General features: G+C 50.8%; 1 protein-coding gene across 2 annotated transcripts; it reads left to right on the top strand.

Annotated features, from left to right (window-relative positions):
• Positions 1–2,346: 2,346 nt before the first annotated feature.
• On the top strand, positions 2,347–27,478 carry LOC133340432 (protein LSM14 homolog B-like). Of its 2 annotated transcripts, none has more exons than XM_061548654.1 (8): positions 2,347–2,678; positions 7,419–7,576; positions 10,349–10,589; positions 15,968–16,171; positions 19,439–19,603; positions 21,060–21,162; positions 22,132–22,372; positions 25,671–27,478. In XM_061548654.1, the coding sequence occupies exons 1-7, from the start codon at positions 2,558–2,560 to the stop codon at positions 22,337–22,339; spliced, it is 1,200 nt and encodes a 399-aa protein (XP_061404638.1). In that variant the 5' UTR covers positions 2,347–2,557; the 3' UTR covers positions 22,340–22,372; positions 25,671–27,478. The 2 variants fall into 2 exon arrangements, with proteins under 2 accessions (XP_061404638.1, XP_061404639.1); XM_061548655.1 differs by having other exon boundaries at positions 2,348–2,678; positions 15,968–16,159.

Below are 27,478 nucleotides of genomic sequence, written 5' to 3' on the forward strand. Positions count from 1 at the left end.
TTCTATGAACAAAGACAAAGAACCCCCGTGTAGCCTACGCAGGCGGTGAGGGCAAGTGCTGTCAGCGAGCACCCATTAAGGCCGGCACGGCACGGCACATGCCGGATTATAAGACCATCCAACCACCCTTCCCCCAACTTTCTGAATAAAATAAAGTGCGTCAAGTCGTCGGGAGATGACGGCTACGTATCATCATCATCACCGATTGCGACGCGAATTAGTTGATTAGACAACGGCGGTAGTGGCGAGCCGGAGCCGCGCTGGTGAGCACGTGGCGGCAATTGTTTGACGTGGAGCGATGGCGAATTGCGGTGAGGTGGGGGGACGGCGGCTCAATCTGAGGACGAACCCACCCAGCGAATAGGCGAGCACCACATCACCCATCCCCCCCCCCACGGATCAATAATTAAGTGATTGATTAGGGACTCATTCGGCCAAACATTACCCTCCCCCCTTCCCTCCTCGCCAGCACCTCCGCAGCTGGTTCCGATGAATGTTAAAGGTGAACAAGGCAAAGGTGCAGCTCCTGCAATTGCGTTGTTCACGCCACTGCTGCGAGATAAAGGCCATCCATCCAACTGGAGGAGGAGCAGGGGTCGGCAGCCTGGTGGCTCTTCAATAACTGCATCGTGACATATCTTTAGGGTCTTTCGGTAAAGTCACGTAGATAGGTTCAAACAAATGATTGAAAAAATGCTACGACGTTTCGATCGCAACACAAGCGATGACGAGCTACGTGACTTTACCGAAAGAGCCAAAGAATATGAATTCCTGCAGTCACGAAAGCTTTAAGTCAAGATTTGCTTCGTGACAGTTATTTATCGTTGCGACTCTTGCATTATTGAGTGTTTTTTTTTTTGTTTTACTCAATTCTAGCGAACTCTAGACGGTCGCTCTGGAGGTGGGTTTGGATGCCTGCTCTGACACCACGCCGCAAGAGGCCCCCCACACTTTACCCCCCCACCACACGCTACCTGCCGATCATCGAAATGTGCGGTGTACCCAATGAATGAACTTTCAAACAAGATCCTCGCCTCTTCGAGAGCTGGCGACACGCCGCAACTCACATTATGTGTTGCGCAATTGTACGGAACGTGACGTGTACCGCCTTTGTTAATCCACTGCTGGATGAGCCCCACCCACCCCCCCCCCGTCGCTATACGGATCGTGGGAGTTGTTTGACCATACTTCACCACGCCGGTCAATCGATGTTAAATGTAACGAGTCACGACGTACCCATTTTCTGAAAATAACTATAGGACGTTCACCGCCTTTCCCACACTATCAATAATAAAATCAATATATCCATACATTAATTGAGTGATTGATTTGATCTCCACTCGGGCAAACATCAACCGCACGTGTTCTGTAGCAATGTAAAAAAAGAAAAAGGTGCTCCTCGTATTCGTCGGATCTTCAAATGCTGAAATCAAATCATTGGTGCTATTTGCTCGTTTAAAACGTCGTTATATATTTGCCCTTGGAACATCAATTATACATCGCCTCGCGATAAGCGGGGCTTACGCGGGGCAACGTGGCAAGCTGGGGACTGGCGGTGAAATGGGTCGAGACGCAAGTAGGAGTGGCGGTCAAAGGAAAGGAGCGACGGAATGATGTGAACGTGCAGCGCAAGACGGCAGGCTGCACACGGGAGGGCCCCACTCCGTTATGCGAGACGAATGCCACCAACGCGGCGCACGGAACATCGAACATCGATCTCCCCGGTCTCCAGAAGCGACGATTTAAAGAAGAGAAACCCAGCAATCTCGTGTGCAGGTGGCTTAGAGAGGAGGGGCTGCGACATCGCAGGGGCCGTGACGGCTTGGAGAGGCGTTCATCCAGCAGTGGATTTGGTCACGATTCTCAATTTCAACGGTTGAATGGAGAAATTAACACAGATTCTGTCATGAAGCCCTCTCGTCGTGGCTCGTGGCTCACAGCCCAGCCGCCCCCCTTCCCCCGCACCTCTGATGAGCACGGTTGGCTCCGTGCGAAATAAGTTCAACATACATACATTACTTATTATCGTGACGATGAGCTCTTGTAACCCAGATCTCCCCTGATAGACACAGAGAGAGAGAAAGACTTCTGTGAGTCGCAAGGCCCTCTCTCGTCTGGTTGAATTCCCATTCCTGTCCGCAGACTCACGCCGGCGTGACACCCCCTACTCAATCACGAAGCGCGGCTCACGCAAAACAACCGGAACGGCTCCGCTAATTAAATACAAATCCCGCCTAATTTTCACAGCCTGCACCTGTCTCCAGGTGAGAGGCGAAGGGGGAGGGGTGTGGGCAAGGCTCTTCAGGTATCGAGAGGGGGTGGGGTTAGAGTAAAACGCTTTCAAGTATCCCGACAAACGTTGCGCGGAAGAAAAAAAATCCCCCACAAATCCGCGTAGCCGGCGCTACCGATGTGCAGTTCACTTCCAACGGCGTGTCCGTGAGCACGCGGGCCACACCGTTGGCTATATCATCATCGTCTCGCGATCTGGGCCAGGTTCCTCCTCCTCCTCGGCCCCACCACCAACCCATCTCGTCGCACGTAGCCGCCAGCGATCATGGCGACTACGACGCCCTACATAGGCAGCAAGATGAGCTTGATCTCAAAGGCGGGCATCCGCTACGAGGGCATCCTGTACACGATCGACACGGACAACTCCACCATCGCCTTGGCGAAAGGTACGCACGGGGGTTTTACGGGGCGAACTCCTGCCCCCCCCCCCCCCCCCCCCTCACGATGCCTGGAGGATCTCTCCGAAGCTCGGGGTGGGTTGAATGATGCTGGTTTAGTTGTCTTGACACGCACTTGGTAGAGAAGGAAGACTTGCCTGGAGATAGTTGGCCAAGAGGTGAACGTTACGGTACGGCGATGTTATTACTACTGGGCAGTTTGTGTGTGTGCATGTCTCGTATTTTAATGCTAATATCCACACATTGCTAGTGTTAAGATGTAGATAGTATTAATCGGTTTTACCCTTCCAGGCAATAAAACAGCGGGTGGTAAGATGTTCAAACGACAAATAAGATACCTTTTTTGCAAGGAATCCAAGTCTGCATTAACCACACGCAACACTTGTGATGAGCATGCTCTGATAATAATAATATACTGCGTTGTCTTTGAAAACTGGCCGACACCAGAGCCTTCTCTGGCCTGACACTGGTGGTGAGACGGGGCTCTAAAGAAGGCTGCCGTCTCTGGTGTAGACCAACCAGTTTCAAAGACCATGCCCGAATATTATCGGAGCATGTTTTTGGTGGCATGTTCACCACAAGTACCGTATCTTAATACAGCATGTCTAATTTGATGTTAGAACATCTTGAACGTCAGTTTTATTGCCAAAGGGGTAAAGCGTATGCTTAATTTCCATAGTATTTTAATGCTTTGTGGATTTGGATTTGTTTTCCTAATGAGGGCACTAATTCCGGATGCACGCTACAAAGTGTTTGGCGCACGGAATAATGCAGTGCATTCGCCGCGATTTAAAATTTTGGTTTTATTAAGCAAGCATTTGCCTTGTTGCGCACAACCCCCCCAGATCTACAAACCCTCGATTGCAAACGAGTAAAGTGGGCCACACGAGAGTTTAAAGATCGATCTGTGTCTGTCTAATTCGTTGTATTTCTATGTAATAGTTAAACATTGTTGCCACTCGCACAACTTAATTTGGAAATGTTCCAGATTTATTTTTGCCGTCAAAGATTGGGCCCAACGGCACCTGCCGGGATGAAATTGGCACAATTGAGCACTTCTTCTTTCGTATGGCGTGGGGGAGAGGGAAGCAACCGTATGTATCGATGTCATTAGTTGCATGTGAAAATCCTTCAATCAATGCAAGGCGGCAGTTGGACGCTGTGCGGATTGCAGCGATAAGCGTCAGGGCTGTGCGCGGATGGCGATTCCGTCCGGTGATGCGTCTCTCTCTCTTTTGATGGTTCGGCACTTGCACACGCTCAAGTAGCTGAGAGCCCATCTCATTTGCTCTTCGCTCGATGTAACGATTCTCCCCATCGCAACGGCCGCGAGCTCGAAAGCCAAAAAGTTTGGCAAAGAAGCGTGTGAGAGAGAGGGTGGGGGGGGGGGGGTTGATTTGTAAGATTGATTGTGAACTTTGATGAGAGCACATTGCGGCAGGATTGATGGTATCGACCAAACGACCGTTTTACGTTGGGGGGGGGGGGGGGGGCCCGATGCGTTCCTGAAAGGTGCGACGACGAATATCGAAACGACGTAAATCGAATCGTATATTTACATGGCGCCTTTATCCAGGGCGCTTTACAAGGGTTATGACGTGGGTACAATGAGGGTAGCTGAAGGTGATGCGGTGAATAGGGATTGAGGGGGGGGGGGTATGTGGAGAGAGGTTTTAGTGGGTACGGGAATTCCAGCGGGGGGTGGCCTCGGGAAGGATGGGCCCAAGGAAGAGCGGAATCTAGACGGGGGGAGGAGGGTGCTTCTCGCTTCACGTGGAGGGGAAGTTTGTTCCAGTGCAAAGGGGGGCAAGTCGGGAAAAGGAGCGGAAACTTGGATTGTGTCCAAGGAGGGGAGGGGGGACGATTTGGGAGTCGTGGGAGGGATTGGGAGCGGGGCAGGGGGGGGCATGAAACGAGAGGAGGGAAGAGAGGTACGGGGAGAGGTGTTTGCGAAGGCTGAGAGGACGACGGATAACGAGTCGGGAACGGACGATGTGCGGGGTTTTGGGCGACTCGAATCGGGCAGTGGTGGCATTTTAATAAAGTAACGACGTATTTGCGAAACGACGTTAAATGTGGTTGATGAGAGGGGGGGGGGGGACTTAAATGTGTATAAAATAACCCTACTTACAAAAGAACACCAAAGTGGGGGATGGTGCAGGGCACGTCGCTAGCATGGACGCGGGGGTGGGGCGAGGAGGATTAATACACAGGGCGAGATCACGCGGCGTCGGAAAGGACAGGATGGGGGAATGTGCTCGTGCGGGCGGTTCGGTGGCTTGTCGTCCTGTCGCAGGGTCTCGATGCATTGCGGCGGTTTGGGGTTGTGGGGTGGTTGGGATTAATCCAGCAGTGGATCGACCATCGCTGCTGCTGCTGTTGCCTTGTGAATTGCCCTCGCGTCTCGAGCCGCTGTACAACGGCAATGCCATCTGTCGCCTGCAACTCTGGGCGATTACTCGACAACGAACCCCGCGGCGCATTCGTCAACACCGCCGCCTGGTTTTTTTAAGTACGAATCTACAAATTAAAATCAAAATCTGCCAACATTTCGGGGCAATAAGGGGGGGGGGGGCCCGCCTTCATGTGCGAGGAATGAGAGGCACGTGTGCTTGTGCGCCATTGCAGGAACACCAAATAGGTGGTGGAACTCCGACTTGATCCACGTGTGACCATGGGCACAATGATTTTAATCACGCGAGCTGGAATCTATTTAAACCAAAATTCAATGCCTATTTCTGTGCAGTTATTGACCAGGCTGAGACCCATGAACTCGTGCTACCTGAGAACCCGATTTTTTTAATTACGCGTGGCTGAAACCATCCGGATTCTACAAACCACGATTCAAAATCAATCTTTTTTTTGACTGGAGGAATCCAATGAGCTATACAGTTCTTTCGCAGACGTCCCAGTAGGTGCGGGATCAGAACATTACTACAACCAACAATACAAAGATACGATTTTCAAGCCCTAATGCCATCTCAGTATCTCTCCTATGATTCCGCCGATCGCCTCTTGCGCATGCTGCTTTTAATTGGACAAGTGGTTTTCTGCGGGCTGCATGAAGTGTCCTTTACATGGGGTGGGGATAGCGGTCGTGTGCGCTCGTGGTGTTTATCACGTGGTGTGGGGGGTGGGGGTCCGTCGCATCGTTGAGATGCTTGTAGGCTCCCAAGGACGGGAGGGAACGAAATTTTATGCCAGAAATGTCACTTTGCTTGGCCATCCCGTTCTCTAAATTTGTCTGACTCCTGGGGAATCATGTTAATTTACGATAAAATTATTACGTATTCGCGAGAACGAACTAACTGCACTTGTTCCATTAAAATAAGACTCTAAAAAATATAATCGACATTTTCGCGACTTGCAATGATAATTGCAGTTGGCTACAATTCTGCCACTCGCGCCATTGCTTGCCATGGCCGGGAATGAAACCCAGGCGAACAGTGTTGGTACACAAGTGCGACAACCACTGCCCCACTGCTCGACCCAGAAATAACAATCATTTGCACCGCGCGCGCGCGCACTGGTCCGTCGACGTTGAAGGATGAACTGACTGCGTCTTGGCTGTGAGAATGCGTTCCTCAAAAATTTGAATATTAAGCTGGCCCGAGAGGGATGTTTGTAATTGGTAAGCAGGTTGCGAGGGTGATGATAGGGATTTGTGATGTTGATGCCCATAAACATTTCAATACCTGCAGGCATATGGGTTATGGATGATGGGCGAGTGGTTTTAATACAGCTTGTTTGCAGGAAATAAATTAATCTTAATTTTTGGCTTGCATGGCTTGCAGAGTTGAGAAATGTGTGCGGCTCAGAATCTCGTAAGCTAGATTTTATTCCTGGCTAAAGGCAACGTCGGTGGCCTTTATATCCGAACCCATTCTGGGCTTCGTGTAGGTAGACTGCCTTCAAGTTACGTTACCTGGTGTGGTGTGTAAAAGTAAAACATTTCTATTAAATCAGCACTGGGGAGGATGAAGGCACTACAAACTATTTTAAACAATTAATTAGGTTACTGGGTAAAGCCCACTGACTATACCGCTCTTTCAGAAGCGACCTGCCCACATGGTAGGTAATTCAACGAAGTGGCTTCTTACTTGAGAACGTATAGCCGCCAAATACTCCAAACGAATGTTTAGAAAAACCGGAGGACCTGGAGCGAAAAAAAACGCTCGACCTAATGGGGAGAAAACCATGCCAACTCCAAATATACAGGCATCAGGGTTTGGATCGTGAAACGCATGACCTCCGATATACCAGGCGAGGGTAGTTAACTTTTCTCTGCAGTGGCGCCCAAAACCCACAACCACGCACCTCGTGCTCTGTTCCGACCTGCATGGGCGCTCTCGACCGTAACAACACTTGACCAAACGGGTACGTGGAGGTCTGTACCAGCGGCGGGCGTCTTTGTGTGTGCGAGGGGAGCGGTGGTGTAGCGGTTAGCGCGCTGCGCTATGAACCTGGCGACCCGGGTTCGATTCCTGCTCACGGCCAACACCGGTGACGATTATCTGAACCGGTCCCGGGCCTCCCCTAGGTCGACTCGGCCTGAAATGAGTACCTGGTGCAGTGTGAAAACATCGCCACTAGGGAGACAAAGGCGGTCGGGCGTGGTGCTGGCCACCCACCCCCTTCGTGTGCCGTTGCGGACTTCATAGGTGCTCGCTAACAGCACTTGCCCCTACAGTCTGTTAAGGCTATACGGGGGATCTTTGTCTTTTGCAGTGCGCTCGTTCGGCACAGAGCGGCGCCCCGCCGACCGACCCGTCGCCCCTCGCGAGGAAGTCTACGAGTACATCATCTTCCGCGCCAGCGACATCAAGGACCTGACCGTGTGCGAGTCCCTGCTACCGGCTCTGCACCACGACCCGGCTATCGTGCAGGTGAGAGATGTGCAGCCGCTCTTTACCATTAAACAATTTTTTATTTCACAAGGTCAGGCCCACCGAGCTACGTAGCTCTTTCAGAAGTGACCTGGCCACAAATGATTTGCTCAACGAAGTGGCTCGTCGTGTGGAAATGTCTAGCAGCCAAATACTCTAAACGCACGTTGGTTCTAAATGTGGAGGTGAAAACTGGATGACCTAAAGAAATCCACTCGACCACGGGGGAAGGCGTTGAAAACTCCAAATATAAAGGCGTCGTGGGGGTCTGGATCGAACCCCCACGACCTATTGTATTCCAGGCGAGGTAGTTAACATCTTGCCACTGCAGTGGTGACATGGTTTAGGGGAGTGGTGGCACAGTAGTTGATGCGCTGCGCCACAAACCTGGCTACGACCACCGGGGTTTAATTCCAACTTACGGCCATCACCAGGGGACGATCATCTGCCCCAACCCCCTCCGTGTGCCTTGCCTGCCTCAAAGTTGCTCGCACAGCACTTGCCCCAAACGTCCGTTAAGGCTTTAAGGGACATCTTTGGCAATAGGTTGACAAAATGTCAAATAAAAACTCAAGTCCTCGACACTGATCGGGCACATTTTGTACAAATTGCCCTTCATGGCATTGGAATCGGGAAGCCAGAGGTGGAGTATACGAGTTGGAGACCGCACTTCACATTAAGGGGCTTGATGAGAGGTACATTGGAGGGTTTTATAGGTTGAGGAGGAAGCTACCAAGATCCGTGCCAGCGTGCCAATGGATGAATTGCGCAACCCCTTGGCCCTGTCACCCGATTGTCTCTCAAGTGACGACATCACATGTATCCCTCGAAGACGGAAACAACAGGAGGATTTCTACACAAATTAGGCTGTCAACTGATGCTAGTTGTAATTGCTGGCGGGATTACACCTCCAACACACCTGTGTGATGTACAGTAAATAATTGGCATGTTCTGTTTACGTGACAACCCTCACTAGTTGGCTGTCGGGTGTGGCGGGTTCAACGACATTTACGTGATCTAACCCCCCCAAAAAAACTCCTGTTTTAATATTGGTTGCAAAAGCCTACGTGATGAACTGGAATACGATGTTGATTTGTTCATCTTGGTGTCTTTACGAATTGTATTGTATTCTTAAGTGTTCTTCACAGGAGGGGGAGCGGTGGCTTGGTTGTTTGTGCGTTTGCGCCATTCAACGCTACGATAGTGGTATTGGCCAATGTCAAGACCGCAAATGGGGGCCTCTGCAAATGCAACAGATGTTGTGCGCTGTTTTGGCTGCCAAGCAGTAGTTTTATATAGTCGGCTAAGAAAGCGTGCAAACGCACACATAACGAATGGTCCATTTAACGGTAGGCACATTGGAAAACGATAACGTGTAGCTTGTGTAGTTGGATGCGTGCCTGGGTTGTGCCAGGTTATCCAAAAAATGACGGGAAATCCCTAAAGGGACACAACAGTTTGAAGTAACTTTCGTAGCATGTTATACGTGAATATTGAAAGATAATTGAAGCTTTTGTGTTTTTCCTATAAAAGAAGGAAAAAATTTTGCCCGGTGGCTCGGATGTCGGATCATAACTCGTAACGCCGAGGGCCCTGGTTTCAAATCGAGGATTGAACCGGGTTCACCGTTTTATTGAATTGATAATCTCAGCCTGATCACCAATGACCAAAACAAGAAAAACCCATTTCAAATTCCATTTCGGGAGAATTTAAAACTTCGTTTTGACGTGTCACGTGACAAACAATCGCACACTTAGGCAGAGTGCTTAGAAGTGTCCCCCCCCCCGCTCTACTATTTGGACCAGAGGGCACTTGCAGGGGTCTCCAGAGGCAGCTGTGATATCCGCTGTCGTGGGCCGTTCCCTAACGCGAAGGGGTCATTGCGGAAGAACTGAATGGGATTCTTCGTCTCGCGACGACGTGCTGCCGATGGCGCAATCGGGATAAACTTTGGGGGGGAGAGAGGGGTCGGGTGGAAAATGAGACTCAGCCCTGGGGGGATGTGGGGATGTGCGCGCCAGTGAGCTGACAGCCGTATCCTGGTATCACCTCTCCAACGCCTGCTGCGTCTTGGGCGCTCTCCGAGGCCTCGATCCCATAATGCGTGCGACATGCAGGAGCAGTCTGGCCGTCTGGGGGAATTGCAGATTGGTCCGGTGCGCTGCGAGACCGCCTGAGAGCGATTCCCAGCCACGGCGAATATCGGCGGAGAGTTTTATCCGCTGCCCCGTTGCCTCCCCTAGGGCGACTTTGCTTTAAATGCATGCCTGGTGCAGGTGTAAGGGGGGGGGGGGTTGAAGGTAGCTCAGGGTGCTGTTGTCCCACCACCCACCTGCTCGTCCAGCATTGACCTTAATAGGCGCTTGCTCGGTTGTGCTGCCACAGCTGAGGGTGTTGGTGGCTGTGTACATAGACTGTCTTATGTCCAGAAAGGCTAAAGCCTCTTCTTTTCTCCCAGTTAATTTATTAGCATTGACTACGAACGGTGCAAAAGAATTTCAACATGCGTACATCATTATGATTATTCTGTTATATTCTTGGGTCTTTCGGTAAGTCACGTAGATAGGTTTAAATAATAATAAAATAACAGGAAACTACGACGTTTCCATCGCAATGCAAGCGGTCAAAACGTCGTAGTTTTCTGGTCTTTTTATTTTCTTCGAACCTATCTACGTGACTTTACCGAAAGACCCAAGAATATGATTTCCTGCAGTCACGAAAGCTTTGAGTCAAATTATTCTATTGCTGCGTAAACCCCCCACCCCCATCCAGTCCTCCCTAGGTACCCCGGGGGGGGGCGCTCGCTACCCCCTGCACCACGCGTGTGGTGGCGCGGCGAGCCGCTACTCCGTGCCGGGGACGCCGACCGGACCCTACGGGGCCATGGGCGGCTACGGGGGCCACGCTCAGCACGGCGCGCAGGCCCACCAGCTCGTGCAGGCGGCGGCGGCGGCAGCAGCGGCGGCGGTCGGGCACTATCCCTTCGTGCAGCCTGCGTACGTAGGAGCTGCAGGTATGGGTGGTGTGTGTGGGTGCGGTGGGAGGTGGGGTGCGGCGGTGTCGTGGTGAGCGCGCCGCGCTACGAACCCGGCGGACAGAGTTCGAATCCCGCTCGCGGCCAACGCCGGTGACGATTATCAAAAACTGTTCTGGGTTGTCCCCTCGGTCGACTCTGCCTCCAAATGAGTACCTGGTGCGGTGGGCAGTAAGCATCAGCACTGGGGATACAAAGGTGGCCGGGCATTGTATCGGCTGCCCTCTTGTGCCATACCAGCCTTCGTAGGTGCTCACTAACGCAACTTATCCCATCCGTTCAAGGCTATGTGAGGAGGGGGTCCTTGTCTTTTGTTGCGAGTGCTTGGAGTCGTGACTATGCGTAAGGCACTTATTGGGAGTACAAAGAACGCCTATCCATATAAAATACTTATCTTTGACCCTGTATTCTGATAATCATATGAAAAGATTTGATGGAAAGGATGACGATGATAATAATGCTATTCGTAACCTGTGCAGTATTTCGCAGATATAAATGCCGTGACCTTTAAGGTGCGTAGTTGTCTTTTTCAAAAGCTCGGCACAGTTGCGTGGATGCATTTCGTTTTTTTTGCCAAACGTCGGTGTGGCTTGAATGCCGCCTCTGCCGCCGCGTGCTGCAGCGGAGGGAAGGCCGTGGCCACGTTCCAGACGGCCGAGGCTACCGCGGAGAAACCGTGCCTGGCAGGGACTGTCCTGGTCCTTGGGGGAGGTGGGGGGGTAGAGGGGTAGAGTGGAGGTTGCGGAGTTGTGCTGTGGCCGAACGTGGCGTGCCAAAGTTACTCGCATTGTTCTTGTACCGTTCCGCATGAAATGAAGCCACGGGTCGGTTGGTGTATGTGGGGCTGGGTGGTGGTGGACATGGGGAAGTGGTAGTGCGGTGGGTTGGCGTGCTGTGAGCCAAACCCAGTGAGCCGAGATCGATTCCTGCTCGCTGCGAACGCCAGCTGAATTTCTGAACCAGTTCTGGGCTTTGCCTTGCGTCGATTTGGCCTTAATTGGGTACCTGGTGCGATTGTGTAAATGGCTCTACTAGGGAGACCAAGGCGGCTGGGTCATGGTGCTGGCCACCCACTCGGTGTGCCTTAGCCTTCCATAGCTGCTTGCTAACAGCACTTGCCCCCGACCCCCCAAACACAGCAGTCTGTTAAGGCTACACGGGGGGGATCTTGGTGGCGATGCGTTTGATGCTGCGGCGTATTGATAGCGCGCCTGCTGTGTTATCGAGCAGGGTGCTACTCTTCTGGGCCAACATCGGTGGTGGCTGTTTTTGGACCGGTGGCGGTCCGCTTTAGTAGACCCAGTCTTAAACGGGTGCCTTTACCGTGCCGTGAAACATCGACAACGCGGAGAGGAAGGCAGCCGGTCACGGTGCTGTCCAAACCACGCTCTGCTTGCACACCGTTGCTGATTTTATCGATGGGCGCATGGTGACGGTGCTTGCTCTTACGAGTCTGTAAGGCTGTGCACGCGGTCTTTGTCTTTTGGGTGTCACTGTTCCTGTAGCTCTTCCCCCTCCCCCTAATTTATCGATCTCTTCTAAGACTCGACAGAGCCTTAATTTGTGCCGTCAGAAGCTGCTTCTGATTCCCAATCGAATCTTTCGATTGGTAATGGGCCGTCGCAGCTCCGACTTGCAATTCCTAATCGGATTCTTTCAGAAGGTCCGATCGCATTTTCTAGCCCAGATTGACCTATCCCTAGGATGAATTGAACGTTGAGGATACGTTCTTGCGCTGACCTTTATGTTGCCAGGAACGCCCGAGTCTCTGCACACTTTGTATGGACCTGCATTTGCGATGTATGGATTGTACTCGTGTTGAGAGAACCCAGAGGGGGAAACCCATTGCAGAATGGGGAGGGAGAACGATCCACATTGAACCCCCCAGGGTCTTGGTGCTGTGAGGCACAATGCCACCTGCACAATGTGGGAGCAACTTGAGCTCTGCACAGTTGGACTACCAATCTGCTGGTTGCCACCTCAGCCCAAGCCTTCAACACCGAGAATTGCCAGGCAATCCACTGCTGGATGGATGCATGTTGAACTTTAGTACCGTACTTGGCCAACCACGCTAACTGGAGGTGCGGGACGAGTGCCCCCCCCCCCCCCCACAGCCCAATGAGTTGTGGGGGTGGTTCGACCACATGTTACCATGCTGGTGAGTGTGGGGGGGGGGGGGCGCCATAGATGAAGGTGGTGGAACCGTAGAAGTACAATGGGCCTTGCCGTGCACTGCCTTCCGCGGCTGACCCATGTAGCCCCGCGTTCTTTGTAACGCCTGTCAAGTGTGACAGTTGCCCGTTCACGCACTAGCCCAGGCTCGAACTTTGCTCTACCTCTGAGATCTGACCCAATATTCGTGACCATTGTGATGTGCAAGTACCGTTCTAACCACGCTCAAGCAGCCTTGACGTGACAATCCGGCACAGATCGGGTGGGGGTGGCAATACGGTTGTTTAACCATGGAAAAGATCCCTCTGCTACAATTTGCCCTTGGGTGTGGTGGTTACGACCTTGAAGGAGGGTCCGTGACGCCCACTGGCTTTGCCTCGAGCGATTCATCCCTGATCCCTTTTTTTTTAATGACCCCAGGGAAGTCGCCGTGGTATTGTAAATGGTTAGCGTGCCGGACTTGGGATCCCAGAGGTCGCTGCTCCTATTCGATCTCCCAAACAACGAAGGTGAGGTTTGTTAAATGTCCCCGGCTATTTCCATCCCAGCGATGTAAATGATTTAAAGCTGCCACGGATTGGGTGGATCGGCAGGTCACGTGTGGTGGGGTAAAATGTGGGTACTGCCGCTTTTCAAAGTTGTCTGGCATAGTTGATCAAATTCCATTTTTGAGAGGGCTTTTGAGCCAGCTTCAATGCAGGCTTCTCCACTCGTGGTATCGGCAAGAAATTGCAGGCCTGCACCTGTACCCTTTCATGACCTTGCCATGTATTTTCCGTTGCCCAGTGGTCTTGCCTTGGGTCGTTTTCGTCTTGCTCGTTTAGAGCAACTGCATGATTAATGCGATCTTAATTGAACGCAGTTGAGTGCAGCTATTTTTATGGAAGTCTTTTGGGAAGCATATGCAGGAGCATAAAAGGCTCGGTGTATAACAGCATGATGATGATGATATTTAGTGCATGCGGACTAACATTTTTGTTTTTACTTTGCACTTGATGGTGATACCCAGTGATTGTGTTTTAAATTGTCCCCTTTTCAGAATAACCCGCCATTTAAAGCGTGAAAATGTGGTGCCCTCTATCAATGCACTGCTGGAAGAAGGCCATGCTGTCTGTCATGCGGGGGGGCGGGGGGGGGCGTTATTTGACCTACCATACTTGTGTGGTTGTGGTGAATGGGTAGGTGGTGAGCCAACCACTGATTTGGATAATTCACTCGTGATGTGGCTGATTTTTTTTTGTTGGATTCATAGTTCTGCGAGAGCCACTCTTCACACCCCTACCACGCGATAATACAAATGTGGTGCTAAATGGTTTTTGTTTGCAATAACAGCATTTACCAAGGCCACTTAATTTAGTGACTATTTGTGGTAAAGTGGCTTCTGAAAAAGCAATATAGCTCGGTGTCTTGCCTGATAAAAATACAGTTTTTAAATTACCACTTCCACCACTCCACCCAATTAAGATGTGCACTCACATTTTTTATTGCAGCTTAGAAGTCCTGCAGGATGCATTTTTCCATGGCAATGGTGAACTAAGACTTTTCTTTTCTCTGATTTGTGAAAAATGAGGTTGCCAGAGGCAACTGGCTATATTGATCTCAACGAGGTGTGGTGGTGTTGTGGCCACCCTATTCACTGGCTGGGTATGGGGAGTATTTCTGATCGGATCTTCGCCTGCATCTCTTACTAAACACCTGATGCCCGATTTGTAATGTCCAGTGAGACGTCGTACGATAATCCGATTTTTTTTGCTCTTTTCAACATTCTCGTTTGAAACCACATCGATTGGTGTGGTGGTCCAGGTGACAAATTTGAATTTGTCGGGTGGCAGAGGGTGTAGCAGAACATTGGGCATTGCAGACTAACCCGATTTACATTGGTGATGCATTCCTGAAATGTGCGGCGAATATTTAAACGACGTAAATCGAAGCAATTTTTTCCAAAAATACTGTCCATGAATATATTTTGTTATTGACAGCGCAGTACATGTCGTCATGCGCGCGGCACAAAGTAGTTGGTTTACAGGGTAGGTGAGGGTAGAGGCAATGGATATGAGGAAGGACTGATGCTGTCACCGACGTAAATTGGGTAGCGGTGTTAGTAATAATGTGACGATGTAATAGCGGGGAAGTTGTAATTTGCTATTTCTGTGTACCCCACGATCATCTAACCCAGTGGTGGGCAGATTGTTTTTAGAAGGTGAATAATCGCAGCACAAATTAAGCACGGGCACGCAAGTGCAACTACTTTGTTTAATAAAATCTACCTTTGTTAACATTGTAAATTTAACGAATGAGAACCAGACGGGGGGTTGCAAGGCTGCAGTAAAGGTTATATAACAGCCACTGATTTTAACCGACACGTGTGAATCTTCGTGCTGCCCGTGTTGGTTTAGCCGAGGTCTCCCTCTGCAGGCGAGAAGACGAATCGTGAAATCTGCCGCGGCTTGTGGACGGCAGCCGGTGGTGACCCTCATTCCACCGTTTCGTTAATTAATGTTTAAACCTCCCCCCAAAGTGGTGCTGCCCGACCATGAAAGTCCGTGCAAACACCCCCCCCCCCCTCTAACGACAAACGTTTGCTATGCGCGTGGCAAAAATGTTTTTAAACCTGTGCAAAAGAATCGTTTGCACAATGCATAGTGTGCGATGGCAATTGGATGCATCGAGAGCAAATGAGGTTCCGTTTCGTAGATGTCGGAGACGCAAATGAGGTTGTCGGCAACGCTGCGCTTGGCTGCCGAGTGATCCCGTGTGGTTTTGACGGCCTCGCTTGAAGTGAAAGTAAAAATTGCACGCTCGGCCACGCTGGGATTTGTGCGTGGTGAGCCCCGCTGCTTGGTGAGAACACAAACTTGTGACTGCAGTCGTGAGGAACGATCGGGGGTGGTGGTGGTCATGATCATGAAGGAATGACGGACGATAACACGATGGGTGATGGAGGGCTTTGGCACGTGTCTTGCCCACACAGCTATTGTAGAACGCCCCCACCCCCATTACACCAACAACCACCTTTCACCACTAAGTGACGGTAACGCCACCACGGCGCCCGTGCCAGATCGGGTGCACTTTGAAGGCCACGACGTGTCGACGGTCGTTGACTGGGGAGGTCACGGGACGGACCCACGTGTCCCCATGGGTTGAACTGAGACGAGCGCCCAGCTGTGCCTGTCTCCTCCACACAGGTGTGGCACCAAAAGCAAGTGCGTCCACCGTGCGCGTCAACACCACACCGCAGCAGCCGGCGAGGAAGAGCGTCACGGTGGAGCAGGGGGTGCAGACGGCACCCCAACAACAGCAGCAGCAGCAGCAGCAACAGCAGAGGACCCCCGTGAAGCAGATTGCGGGTCCCGCGGCTCCCAGCGTTGGGCAAGCAAGTACGGCTTCAGGTGGTGTGGGTGGTCTACGCCCCCCCCCCCCTCCTCCTCCCCACCCCCATGCCGTCATTCATCTGTTCATCAAATTTGTCCGGTCGTTTTTTAGCGATGTGTCACAATTGACCGTTAGTATCTCGTACCGATGCGCACTCCGATTTTTGGCACGGTTGGCTACGTGCGGCGCATACAGTGCTGCGTGTGTGGGCGAAGTGTGGTTCTTTAGAAGGGCTCCAAAGGAGAACCTTGGGCACAAGCTTGTCTCCCAATGCCACGGCAGTCGTCCTGTCTCCTGGACCTGTTGCCTACCTGTGCATTAAATGGGGCACCCACGCCAGGGAGGCGAGATGAAAAGTTTGCCCTTCACCAACACGTGCACTGCCCAGCGTAATGAAATATGGTAAAACATCACCCACAACCATGATTGATAGCACATGCTGCATGAGAAAAAAAAAACATAATTCGTATGCGCATTCTAAAATAAATGTGCTGTTTAATTTGATCGATAGAGATCGATAAGTTATTGCACCATGATGAACTGCCTCCATGTAGAGGGGGGGGGGGGTCTGTACCGTACGCAATATTGAAGTCTACGTTTGCTATATTGAAGCCACGTGAGACGAATGCGTTTGTGTATTGAAGGCTAGACGTGCACAGATTCCATCGAGGCATTAGTCGTGGGGCTATATAAATAGCGGTGGAAAGGCAAAACCCCTTGCCGCATTCATTATTGACGCTGCCTCACAAAGGCAACGCGTGCATTCGCCTAGACCTTGGCAATGGCCTTTTGAACATGTACAGAGGGAAGAGGGAATAAGAGATTCTTGGCTGTTGGTGGCGACCTGAATACCGAGCAGCTGGTGTGCAAATTTTGTTATGATTGTGAATATTTACCCAGGAAGCCTGCTCGGAAGTACGACTCTCATCTGTCCATGAGGGTCCGGGAAAGCTGTTTTTCGTAGCAGGGTGTGGTACTGATTGATGCATTATTGCAATGGAGAAAGTTTGCAGGTGATTTTTTCACATTTGGACAAATCTTTTGACCAGGTTGCCAGCACACAATGGCTTACTCTTGCGATTGACAACGCGGGATCTTTAACGTCCACTGAAGCAGAATGGCGTGCAATTTCAATTATTGTGAAACAGCCGCAGTGATGTAATCGGGGGCTGCCGCTGAATTGGAACTGAGCCTCTGCAACGAGCGGTTGTGTGTGCCGTGGCGTGGGGCGTATTGTTGCATTGCAGAACCGTGGCCGTGCTGATGGATTTGGAGGCGTTCGTACGTCGTGTGGATATAATTGTGTTGGCAGACGACGACGATGGGTGGTGGTGGTTTGCGAATGCTACTTTACACTGCGGGGATCCTAAGAACTGCCATTTTTGTTAAGTTGTCAAATACCAGACGTGGCAGGTGAGCGGGTTTGCTGCTAGATACTTATTGCATCATTGCCACCCCCTCCCCACTAGTTCTCAATTCAGTTAGGCTGGCTTTCCCAATCTCCTCAGTCCTCTGATCACACTACGTCTTTTGGCGATTACGAAATTTACTCCCCAATTCAAATACAATTTTAACTAAATTCCACGCTGCTCCGCAGCAGTCGTCTAAAATCGGGGAAACTCCGACGTTCCGGCTGCTACGAGCGGCGCACGTGCAGTGCAGAGCGTCGGTGTGGTGTGTGTGCGCACCCTTTTGAAAGGAATCTGTCGGAACCCGTTAGGCAAGGTTTGCTCTGGGGTGTGGCTCTCGGTTAACTATTTTACAGAGCACTCAACTGTGCCATTTTAAAAAAATTATACATGTAATTGCCACCTTTTTGTGCACTTATAGAGGGCCAGTCAACTTTGGATGCGGAGTTCAATATTAAGTGACCACCCAAGAAGAGTATTTTGGGATAAATTCCTTTCCATTGTGAGATGGATGGAAGTGGAAGGATGTAGGACTTAAACGGTGAAACGAAGCGAGTTGCAGGTCGGAAAGATGAGGTAGCTTGTAAACGGCCCATAGGTTTTTGTTGCTTATTAGGGTTTGAATGAGTTGCTATTTAGGGCTATCCCTATTTTATAGATCTGGTGCCCCATGAGCTCCTTGGGTCAAATTTTAGCCTTGGCTTGTGCCTCGCGTAACTACAGACACCATGACAATTTGTTAAATAGAACTAATTTATTTTTATTTGGCTTTTTTAAAATCCTCATTTAATCAAACACCCTTTCCAAGAAATTTTTGGCGGAGTTGCCCATGTTTTTATTTTAGTTTTTATTATATTGTCATTGGGCTTTTAATGTCAGTGTTACTTTCATAAGGTTAATTGTTTTACCTCGTACAGCGCTTTTAGATTGCCAATATGAAAGGGTGCTTCATGAAACGTGAGTTTTGTTATTATAGATGATAATTTGTTATTTGCTTTATCAACCTTAAATCTTGATCTAAAGCTTTCGTGACTGCAGGAATTCATTCTTTTGGTTTTCAGTAAAATCACGTACATAGGTTCAAAGAAAATAACAAAAAACTACAACATTTCGATTGCAACACAAGCGTTCGCCATCAGGAAAAGGGGGTTGGCTTCTAAAAGTAAACCGTTTTATAAAGGTTCAACCCCCTTTCCTGATGACTGCTTCTGTTGCGATTGAAACATCGTAGTTTGTTTTTTTCTTTGAACCTATCTACGTCGCTTTACCAAAAGAACCAAGTAATATTTAGCAACCTGGTTCACCGGGGCATCTTGGAGCATACTAATCATGAATGTATTTGTATTATTTTACCGGGTAAGGCCTAAGGGGAGGTGTACAATATACATCTTTGTCGGAAGCGACCTGGTCACAAATGATAGCTCCACGAAGTGGCTTATTGTGTGGAAATTTATAGTGGCCAAATCTCATAAACGCACGTTTCTAAATTTGGAGACCTTGGAGAAAAATCCACGACCCACGGGGAGAACATGCAAACTCGTAGGTTTTTTCGGTAAAGTCACGTAGGTAAAAAATAAAATTAAAATTAATAAAAGTTAAATAAAAAATCACGACGTTTCGGAGGCAACACAAGCTTCCGTCTTCAGGTGGTACCTACGTGACTTTACCGAAAAAAACCTAAGAGTATGAATCCTTGCAGTCACGAAAGCTTCAAATCTAGAAAGAACATGCAAACTCCCAATATACAGCAGTGGTCGGGATCGTACCCACGAGCTCTTGCGGTACCGGGCGAGTGTAGTTAACATCTCACCACCACCACCGCTGCGTTAGTGGCTCACAATCCAAGCTGCCGTGTTTTTTGTTCCCTCCCCGCAGGCGTGAGCCGCCGTTGGCGTCCCCGTGGGCGTCCCCAGAAGGCCCAGACCCCGAACCTGGGCGACGAGTTTGAGGTGGAGTTTGACTTTGAGAGCGCCAACGCGCAGCTCGACCGCGACGAGCTGGACAAGGAGTTCCAGGGCAACAAGGCCAAGCAAGGAGAAGGTGGGTGGTGCACTTCTTCTTTTAAAGGAGCACTTTAGGGGGCCCGGTTCTGCTGCCCCCCCACCCCCACTACCTCCCTACTGCCCATCACTCCCGTGTGATGTCTCCTATTAGAATCTGAATATTTATTTGTCTACAGGAGGAATCCTATGCCGCTACAAAGGTCTTTAACAGATTGTCCGGTAGGGGCAGGTCAGAATGTAACAACATACGATACAAAAACACGATGGGAGTGCACAGTATAGGTAAAGTAAACAATCGCTTGAAATAATAAAATAAACTAATCTTGTCTTACCAGGTGACGCCCACTGAGCTATTCGCTTTTTCAGAAGCGACCTGGCCACAAATTATAGCTCAACGAAGTGGTTTGTGGATATTTATATCGGGGCCTTTTTCATACGAGTTGGAGTAATCGTGAGGAATGATAACTTGACAAACTCTCCACATTTTACAGCTTTTAGTGCTTGTCTGGCTGTCACTGCACTTCTAGGTGAGGTCCTCGCATCGCTGGTCAGGTGTGGGTTTCAGAAAGAGTGGAACTTGGACAGTGTAAAGCACGGATGTGCAGTGCTACAGTGGAGTTGTATTACACCGCCCCTCTGCTGCCAACAAATTATTGGGGGGGGCGGGGTGGCAGCACCACGGAGGCGAAATGTTTAACTACCTTGCCTCGTCGGTTTGATCTGAACCCTGACGATTATATATTTGGAGTTTGCATGTCTCTGCCCCGTGGTCGTGTGTATTTTTCTCTGGGTCGGTTTAACATGTCAGCTTTTGCAGCCAATATCATCCATGATACAGGTTTTTTTTGGGTTGGATTACGATCTAACCCAAACCTGTTATGGGTTTCTCTGGGTCCTCCGGTTTTACCTCCATATTTTAGAATCAACGTGGAATTATTGGAGTTAACCTGCTATAAATTTTCACGTAATAAGCCATCAAGTTGAGCTATCATTTTGGGCCAGGTCTCTTCTGAAAAACCATACAGCTTGGTGGGCCTGAAATATAAAAAAACATGTTTATAGTTGTATTGTTTTAGCCCCGACTCGCATTGGTGAATAGTTGTATTTTAATAAATGGTAAAAAAAAAATTGGAGACTTCCCTGTACTAAATGTTGTTCCCTTTAGGACCATGATGCACTTGGACATTTTTTGTTTACTAGGAGCAATCTCCACGAGCGTCCATCACGATGACCTGTTGCCACGTCGTTTTCTGTTGAAAGGTTTCGTTGCACAAATCTGTACCGTTGTCCCCCTCTAGTGGTTCACCTCAGCCATCGCCACTCGGGAGACAAAGGTGGTCGAGCGTGGTGTTGGCCCACCCATGCCTTCAGGGTGCCACTTGCCAACAGCACTTGCCCCTCCAGTCTGAAGCTATATGGTGGGGGGGTCTTTGTCTTTAATTGTCCAGGCCACCCCTTAATTTCTGACGTTGATGCCTCCCTTTGTGCTGCAGACAAGCAGAGGGGGGGTCCCAGCAGAAGCTCTGTCGTGTTCCCTGATAACTGCTTCTACGACAAGACAAAAAGCTTCTTTGACAACATTCCTGAAGACGGCAGGTAATGGTGTAAAAATGTAAAATTAATAAAAGTAAAATAAAAAATTAAATAAAAATCACGACGTTTCGGAGGCAACACAAGTTTGTCTCCGAAACGTCGTGATTTTAATTCTACTTTTATTAATTTTTATTTTTTACCTACGTGGCTTTACCGAAAAAACCTAAGAATATGAATGATTGCAGTCACGAAAGCTTCAAATCTAGAGGTAATGGTGTCTCTGCCACTTGTGATTTTTAAATGGATCTCCTTGCTTATTGCGGTGTTGATGGTCTTGGCCGGGCAGTGGTGGCGGCACACCGTAAATACAGCGCCTGGAGGAGGCGAGAGGTTGGTGGTTCACAATCTCTTGCCAGGAGATGGCAGTACAGCAAGTGGCTTCATCTCCATCTGTACGGAGATGGTGTTGCTGTTCCCCCCACCTCCTACCTTTGCACGTGTGGGTTTTCTTTGGTTTTGTCCCTCGTGTATAATAACTCTCAAATGGAGTTTGCCTAACCATCCCAGTATAAGATGACAGATCTTGGGAAATTGTTGGTGCCGTTCCTGGCTGCCTTCTTGCTCGTATGCGGTTGACCACGCCTCCTGAATATCTGGAAACTATGGGCGTTACGAATGTGTGACGTTAACTTTAATTGCTGTGCATAAAAATGCACATCGCGTAAATTGTGGTGTTGGCACTTGATTCGGGAAATAGTCTTAACCGGAAAATAAAGAGAAAAACATGTTATTCTTTGTCTGGGCACGAAAATATTTATCATGCTGCTTTATCTCCTCCTTCCCCACCACCTCCAATACCAACACGTGCCAGGTGCACTTCGAGGCTATCACGTGTAATGTCGAAGACTTGCTGACGGGAGGTCACGGGAAAGACCCCAGGTGCCCATGGATTGACAGATGACTGGCAGATGCACCAGCCGTGCCCCCCCTCACACCCCCTCACACCCCCCCCCCTTCCTTCCACCTTGTAAGGAACCGCCGCGTGACGTGGGCGGAGGAGCGGCGCTTGAATCTGCAGACGTTCGGGGTGAATCTCCCGGCCGCGCGCGCTCGCCGCTTCTGGCCCGGCCGGGGCCGCGCGTCCTGGTTCAACCGCGGGTCCCTGCGGCGTGGGGACGGACGGCCGGGCATGCCCGGAGCAGGGGTGCAGTCTCCTCGGCCGGCCAAGGTGCAGGCCTAGACGGAGGATGATGAGTAGGAGGAGCACGTACAGGTAAGGGCAGCTCCCGCCCCTGCACTCCCGTTGGGCTGCAAAACAAAATCTGCTCGTGCCTCCCTGAAGTTACGTGACTTTTGTGGCCAACCCTGCTGAATCCCTTACCCTCTGCCCCAAACCCCCCCTTTGTGAAAATACACTGCTCCGTGGAGTATGATGGAGGCACATTTATAGCCTTGACTCTGAGCGCATTTTTCCATTTGTCTCCTCTCCCCCTTTCTATATTCCTCTTTCAATTCATTACATCCTTGACTCCCCTTCTCCTGGTTGTAGCCACGGGTTCACTACCACAATTGCTGTCATTTATATGAAGACAAGTCCAGATATTGTGGCCAAGGTTTAGCAAATTGTTGTTTCATTTTTTTTATAGCAATTTATTGGGGGGGGGGGGACATTTGGAGCACATTTGAATATTGGGGGGGGGGGATGTGTCCCCCCCATCTATATTATAATGACGGCCTTGATGTTACACTGATAGCAAACGCAGCCAACTCTCACGGAAGAGCAGAAATCACATTGTGCCGATGGTCACCTCGCACACAAAGGGCTCTCACAGCTCCGTCCACGAGCCCTTCTTCCCCTCCCCTCGCGTGACGCGTCAACCCGCACCCCGCGCGCACCGGAGTAGACTACGATGCGCCCCCCTCTCGCCCCCCCGCCTCTCGCCCCCCCCCCCTCTCGCCCACCCTCCCCCCCCCTCTCGCCCACCCTCCCCCCCCCCCTCTCGCCCACCCTCCCCCCCCCTCTTGCCCACCCTCCCCCCCCCGTCTTGCCCACCCTCCCCCCCCCTCTCGTCCACCCTCCCCCGCCTCCCTCTCACCCTCCCCCCCCCCTCTCGCCCACCCTCCCCCGCCTCCCTCTCACCCTCCCCCCCCTCTCGCCCACCCCCCCCGCCTCTCGCCCACCCTCCCCCCCCTCTCGCCCACCCTCCCCGCCTCTCGCCCACCCTCCCCCCCCCCTCTCGCCCACCCTCCCCCCCCCCTCTCGCCCACCCTCCCCCCCCCCCTCCTCGCCCACCCTCCCCCCCCCCCCCTCTCGCCCTCCCTCCCCCCCCCTCTCGCCCTCCCTCCCCCCCCCTCTCGCCCACCCTCCCCCCCCCCTCTCGCCCCTCCCTCCCCCCGCCTCTCGCCCACCCTCCCCCTCTCGCCACCCTCCCCGCCTCTCGCCCACCTCCCCCGCCTCTCGCCCACCCTCCCTCCCCCCCTCTCGCCCACCCTCCCCCGCCTCTCGCCCACCCTCCCCCCCCTCTCGCCCACCCTCCCCCCGCCTCTCGCCCACCCTCCCCCGCCTCTCGCCCACCCTCCCCCCCCTCTCGCCCACCCTCCCCCCGCCTCTCGCCCACCCTCCCCCGCCTCTCGCCCACCCTCCCTCCCCCCCCCTCTCGCCCACCCTCCCTCCCCCCCCCTCTCGCCCACCCTCCCTCCCCCCCCCTCTCGCCCACCCTCCCCCCCCCTCTCGCCCACCCTCCCCCCGCCTCTCGCCCACCCTCCCCCTCTCTCGCCCACCCTCCCCCGCCTCTCGCCCCCTCCCCCCCCCTCTCGCCCACCCTCCCCCCGCCTCTCGCCCACCCTCCCCCCCCTCTCGCCCACCCTCCCCCGCCTCTCGCCCTCCCTCCCCCCCCTCTCGCCCACCCTCCCCCCGCCTCTCGCCCACCCTCCCCCCCTCTCGCCCACCCTCCCCCCGCCTCTCGCCCCCCTCCCCCCCCTCTCGCCCACCCTCCCCCCGCCTCTCGCCCACCCTCCCCCCCCTCTCGCCCACCCTCCCCCGCCTCCCTCTCACCTGTGGCCGCGGTGCTGTCGGCACAGGCGGCGAGACCGAGAGAACAGGCGACGCAGATGCCGAATGAGAATAACAATCCCCGAGGCGCCACCACCACCATCATCACCATATAATTCTCCTCCTCCTCCTTCCCGCTGTGCGATGATCGCCGCTCTCAACACTTCTGCCTCCTGAAGGAGATCCTGCAGGGCTGGGTCGTGCCCGGGTCTCGCTATTTATACCCCGGGGGGTGAGGTGGGGACCCTGCGGGGTGGGCTGGTAGGAATAATACTTAGTACCGGTACAGGGATATCGACCGGGTATAGAGGAGTTAAAGAAAAAATTACTGTATTCTAGTGTAACGTTAATTAAAAGTGTTTGTTTTGACAAACGCTGTGAGCTTTAAAGACTCGTAGTCTTTCATTTCCAACACCACCCTCAACACCACCCCTCACCACCCCCCACCCAACCCCACCACCACCTTCTGCACTAGGCCTCGCAAAGCCTGCCCTGCACTAGGCCTCGCGAAGCCTGCTGCACTAGGCCTCGCGCCGTGCTTTTCGTGCACAAATAAGGCGATTAAATGCATCTCGTCTGTGTTAAAAAAAACGTGCTGCGTTTCAGTAAAATAAATTTGAAGCGAAGTTTATTATTACACTTGTTAAGCCAGGAAAGCCCCACTGAGTCAAAAGGTTTTTGTAGGGTCCTGCCAAGTGTTTGCAGTAGGGGGCGATGTTGATACACGGACGGACACATTAATCTATTGGTGGTCAGGTCCACTTCGTTCCTACCAGTATAATTTACATATTATATCGTGAACAACTTCTCAATCATCATTCATATAAATCTTAAACATGACTTGATTTTTAATCGACCATTCGCATGCCCCATGTTAATGCTTTTATACGATCTGATCCCCTGGAGGGCTACATGTTTGGAAGATCCAGAGGTACGAGTGATGGCCAAGATTCTTACAGGTTTTCTTGAACTGTCAGAATGTCCTCTTGACGATTCATTGCTCTTATTTGGATGCAACGGTGGCGATGTTAACTCCCTTGCTGGTATGCAGGAGGTCGTGGGTTCCATCCCAACGCCTGTATAATTGAAGTTTGAAAAGCCTTCCCGTGTTCGTGTGGATTTTTCTCCGGGTCCTCTGGTTTTATCCCTCGTTTTAATAAAACATGCATTTTCGAGTATTTTGCTGCTATAAATATCCACACGATAAGCCACTTCGTTGAGCTATCCATTTGTGGCCATGCCACTCCTGAAAGAGCTACATAGCTCCGTGGGCCTTACCTGGTAAAATAAAAATGTAGAGTATTTCAAATGGGGTTTGTTGGCAACGCTTTCGTGCCCAATTTAGATATTGGCGAAGGGCATTGTGGATGGCTTGGAGAAACCTTTTGACCAAATCTTGGCCAAAATCGAGACTACGGAATACGATTCTCCAAATGAGACTCGTGAGTCCCTTGTGGGGTCGACGACGATCTGTTGGTTTTGTTTTGACGCCGACAATGTGTGCTCTTGTTGTTTGCAGGTTGCAGAGAACCGCACTTCCTCCCAGTGTACATATATTGAGGGTTTGCTTTATTTAAAAACAAAGATATTTGTGGAGTTTGAAAAAAACGTTACGTAGAGGGGTAGTGCAAGGACTGTACGTGGGTTTTGTTAATTTATATGCGATTCTTTCATGTATATGGTGTGTAAATAAGAGAAACACCGTTTAGTTTAACGCTTGACACATTGTAAATATTGTTTTGAACTTCAGTCTAATGGGTGAACTTAAACATTTCTGTCAAGTCGGACTTAACTTTAAAGCTTTAAGAATTTTCTCCTAAAATGGGTGCTTTTGTGTGACCAGTCTTAAGCTGAAATGAGCATGGACATGACAATTTAATTAATGGAGTTGTTATTTCACAAGGCAGCGTTAAATGTTGCGGAATTTATATCGGTGCATTGGCTGTGGTGAAATGGCTGGCAAATAATGAAGTTGGCCAACTGTTGGATTTAGAACATTGCTTCGTTGGATTTACTGCATTGCTTTAGATTCCTGTAAACTTTGGCCGGGATGAAGTACAATGCATGGCTTTAACAGGGTCGGTGGGGTGGAGGGGGGTTTGCTGGATTTGAACAAAAGTAAAGTGCCCTTCAATAAATTGAGGCATATCTATTCCAGCTTAAGGGCCGATTTTGAAAATAGAATCTCTGCTTGGTGTGTAAAGCAGCGCGCATCACATCTTAACTTGGTGTGGTTGTCTCCTAGGATGGTGCTTTTCAGCGCCAGTCCTCGCAACCCACTGTGGGTGCAGCTTTCTGTGCTTGCCGATCTAATATCGGTTGTACGCGGTACCCGAATTTGCATATCGGGGAATTACAAACGGTGGAGTGGCAGTTCAGAAACTCTTGTCCAGACCCGGTGCTTTTTATCGGTAAGATCTTGGATTTTGCCCTCTTTGGTGGGGACGACCGCTGCTTTGCTGTTATCTTGTAGTTATTTGCACAACCTTTACTTAAATGCAGTGCATGGGATCGCCGGTGCGGTTTATGGTGTTGCGTAGTTTTTTTTTGTGCAAAAATTTGACGGGAAAAGTTGTCAAGTGAACTAGTATTAATGACACCTTTTTTTTGCTCGCCTATTTTTACGATCTTGATTATGTTAGATGTTGATTGCGAACAAGGGTTGTTTGAGCAGTTTGTGATCTTTAGGAGTTTTTTTGTCGTAGGCTTCCGTTGAAGTCGAGGGTCAAAGTTTGCATCCACATTGTGTTGCGTCGTGAAATATTGGTGGTTCTGTCTGACGTTGCTGTGGAGACAATTGTAACCTCGGAGAAAATGGATGTTTGCAAATGCTTGTCAGCAATTATTATAAGGCACATTTTAAGTCAACGCTGTGAACTTGATTTGGAAGATCAGGCGCACTGACCTGGAGAGACCAATTTTTTTTTCTAGGGCAGCTAAATGCTGAACAAGGTGTATTGGTGGTATGGGTGGCTGGCAGTTGCGTGCAATGAACCTGGCCCCCCACCCGAGTTTGATTCTCAGTCATGGCAGAAATAAGTGGCGTTTATATACGAACCGGTCCTGGTCCCCCGGTTTGGCAACTACCACCGACCCGCTCTGAGATTAAGTATGGTCAAACAGCCAAGAGGTTGGTTGTGGTGTTGAGGCTGACCCTGTGGTTTTTGTTTTCAACGGGGCCAAATAATGTTGGGATTGTGGTTGAACAGCCAACAATACAAATCCAATGTTTCTGCTTTGCGTGTTTAGTATTTTGTGTTATGTTGCACGTCCTACGTATGTGATCTCTGTGCATGTTTGAAATAAAGGTGTGCACCCATGCAATAC

This window comes from Lethenteron reissneri, chromosome 9 (assembly GCF_015708825.2).
Source record: "Lethenteron reissneri isolate LAM-NWPU_2019-01 chromosome 9, ASM1570882v1, whole genome shotgun sequence".
Taxonomy (NCBI): Eukaryota; Metazoa; Chordata; class Hyperoartia; order Petromyzontiformes; family Petromyzontidae; genus Lethenteron; species Lethenteron reissneri.

Bases quoted from the DNA above. Each gene is read 5' to 3' on its own strand.
- LOC133340432 (XM_061548654.1), top strand. From the start codon at position 2,558: ATGGCGACTACGACGCCCTACATAGGCAGCAAGATGAGCTTGATCTCA. The intron at 2,679-7,418 runs GTACGCACGGGG...TGTCTTTTGCAG, and splicing joins CACCATCGCCTTGGCGAAAG to TGCGCTCGTTCGGCACAGAG. The intron at 21,163-22,131 runs GTAATGGTGTAA...CCACCTTGTAAG, and splicing joins AACATTCCTGAAGACGGCAG to GAACCGCCGCGTGACGTGGG.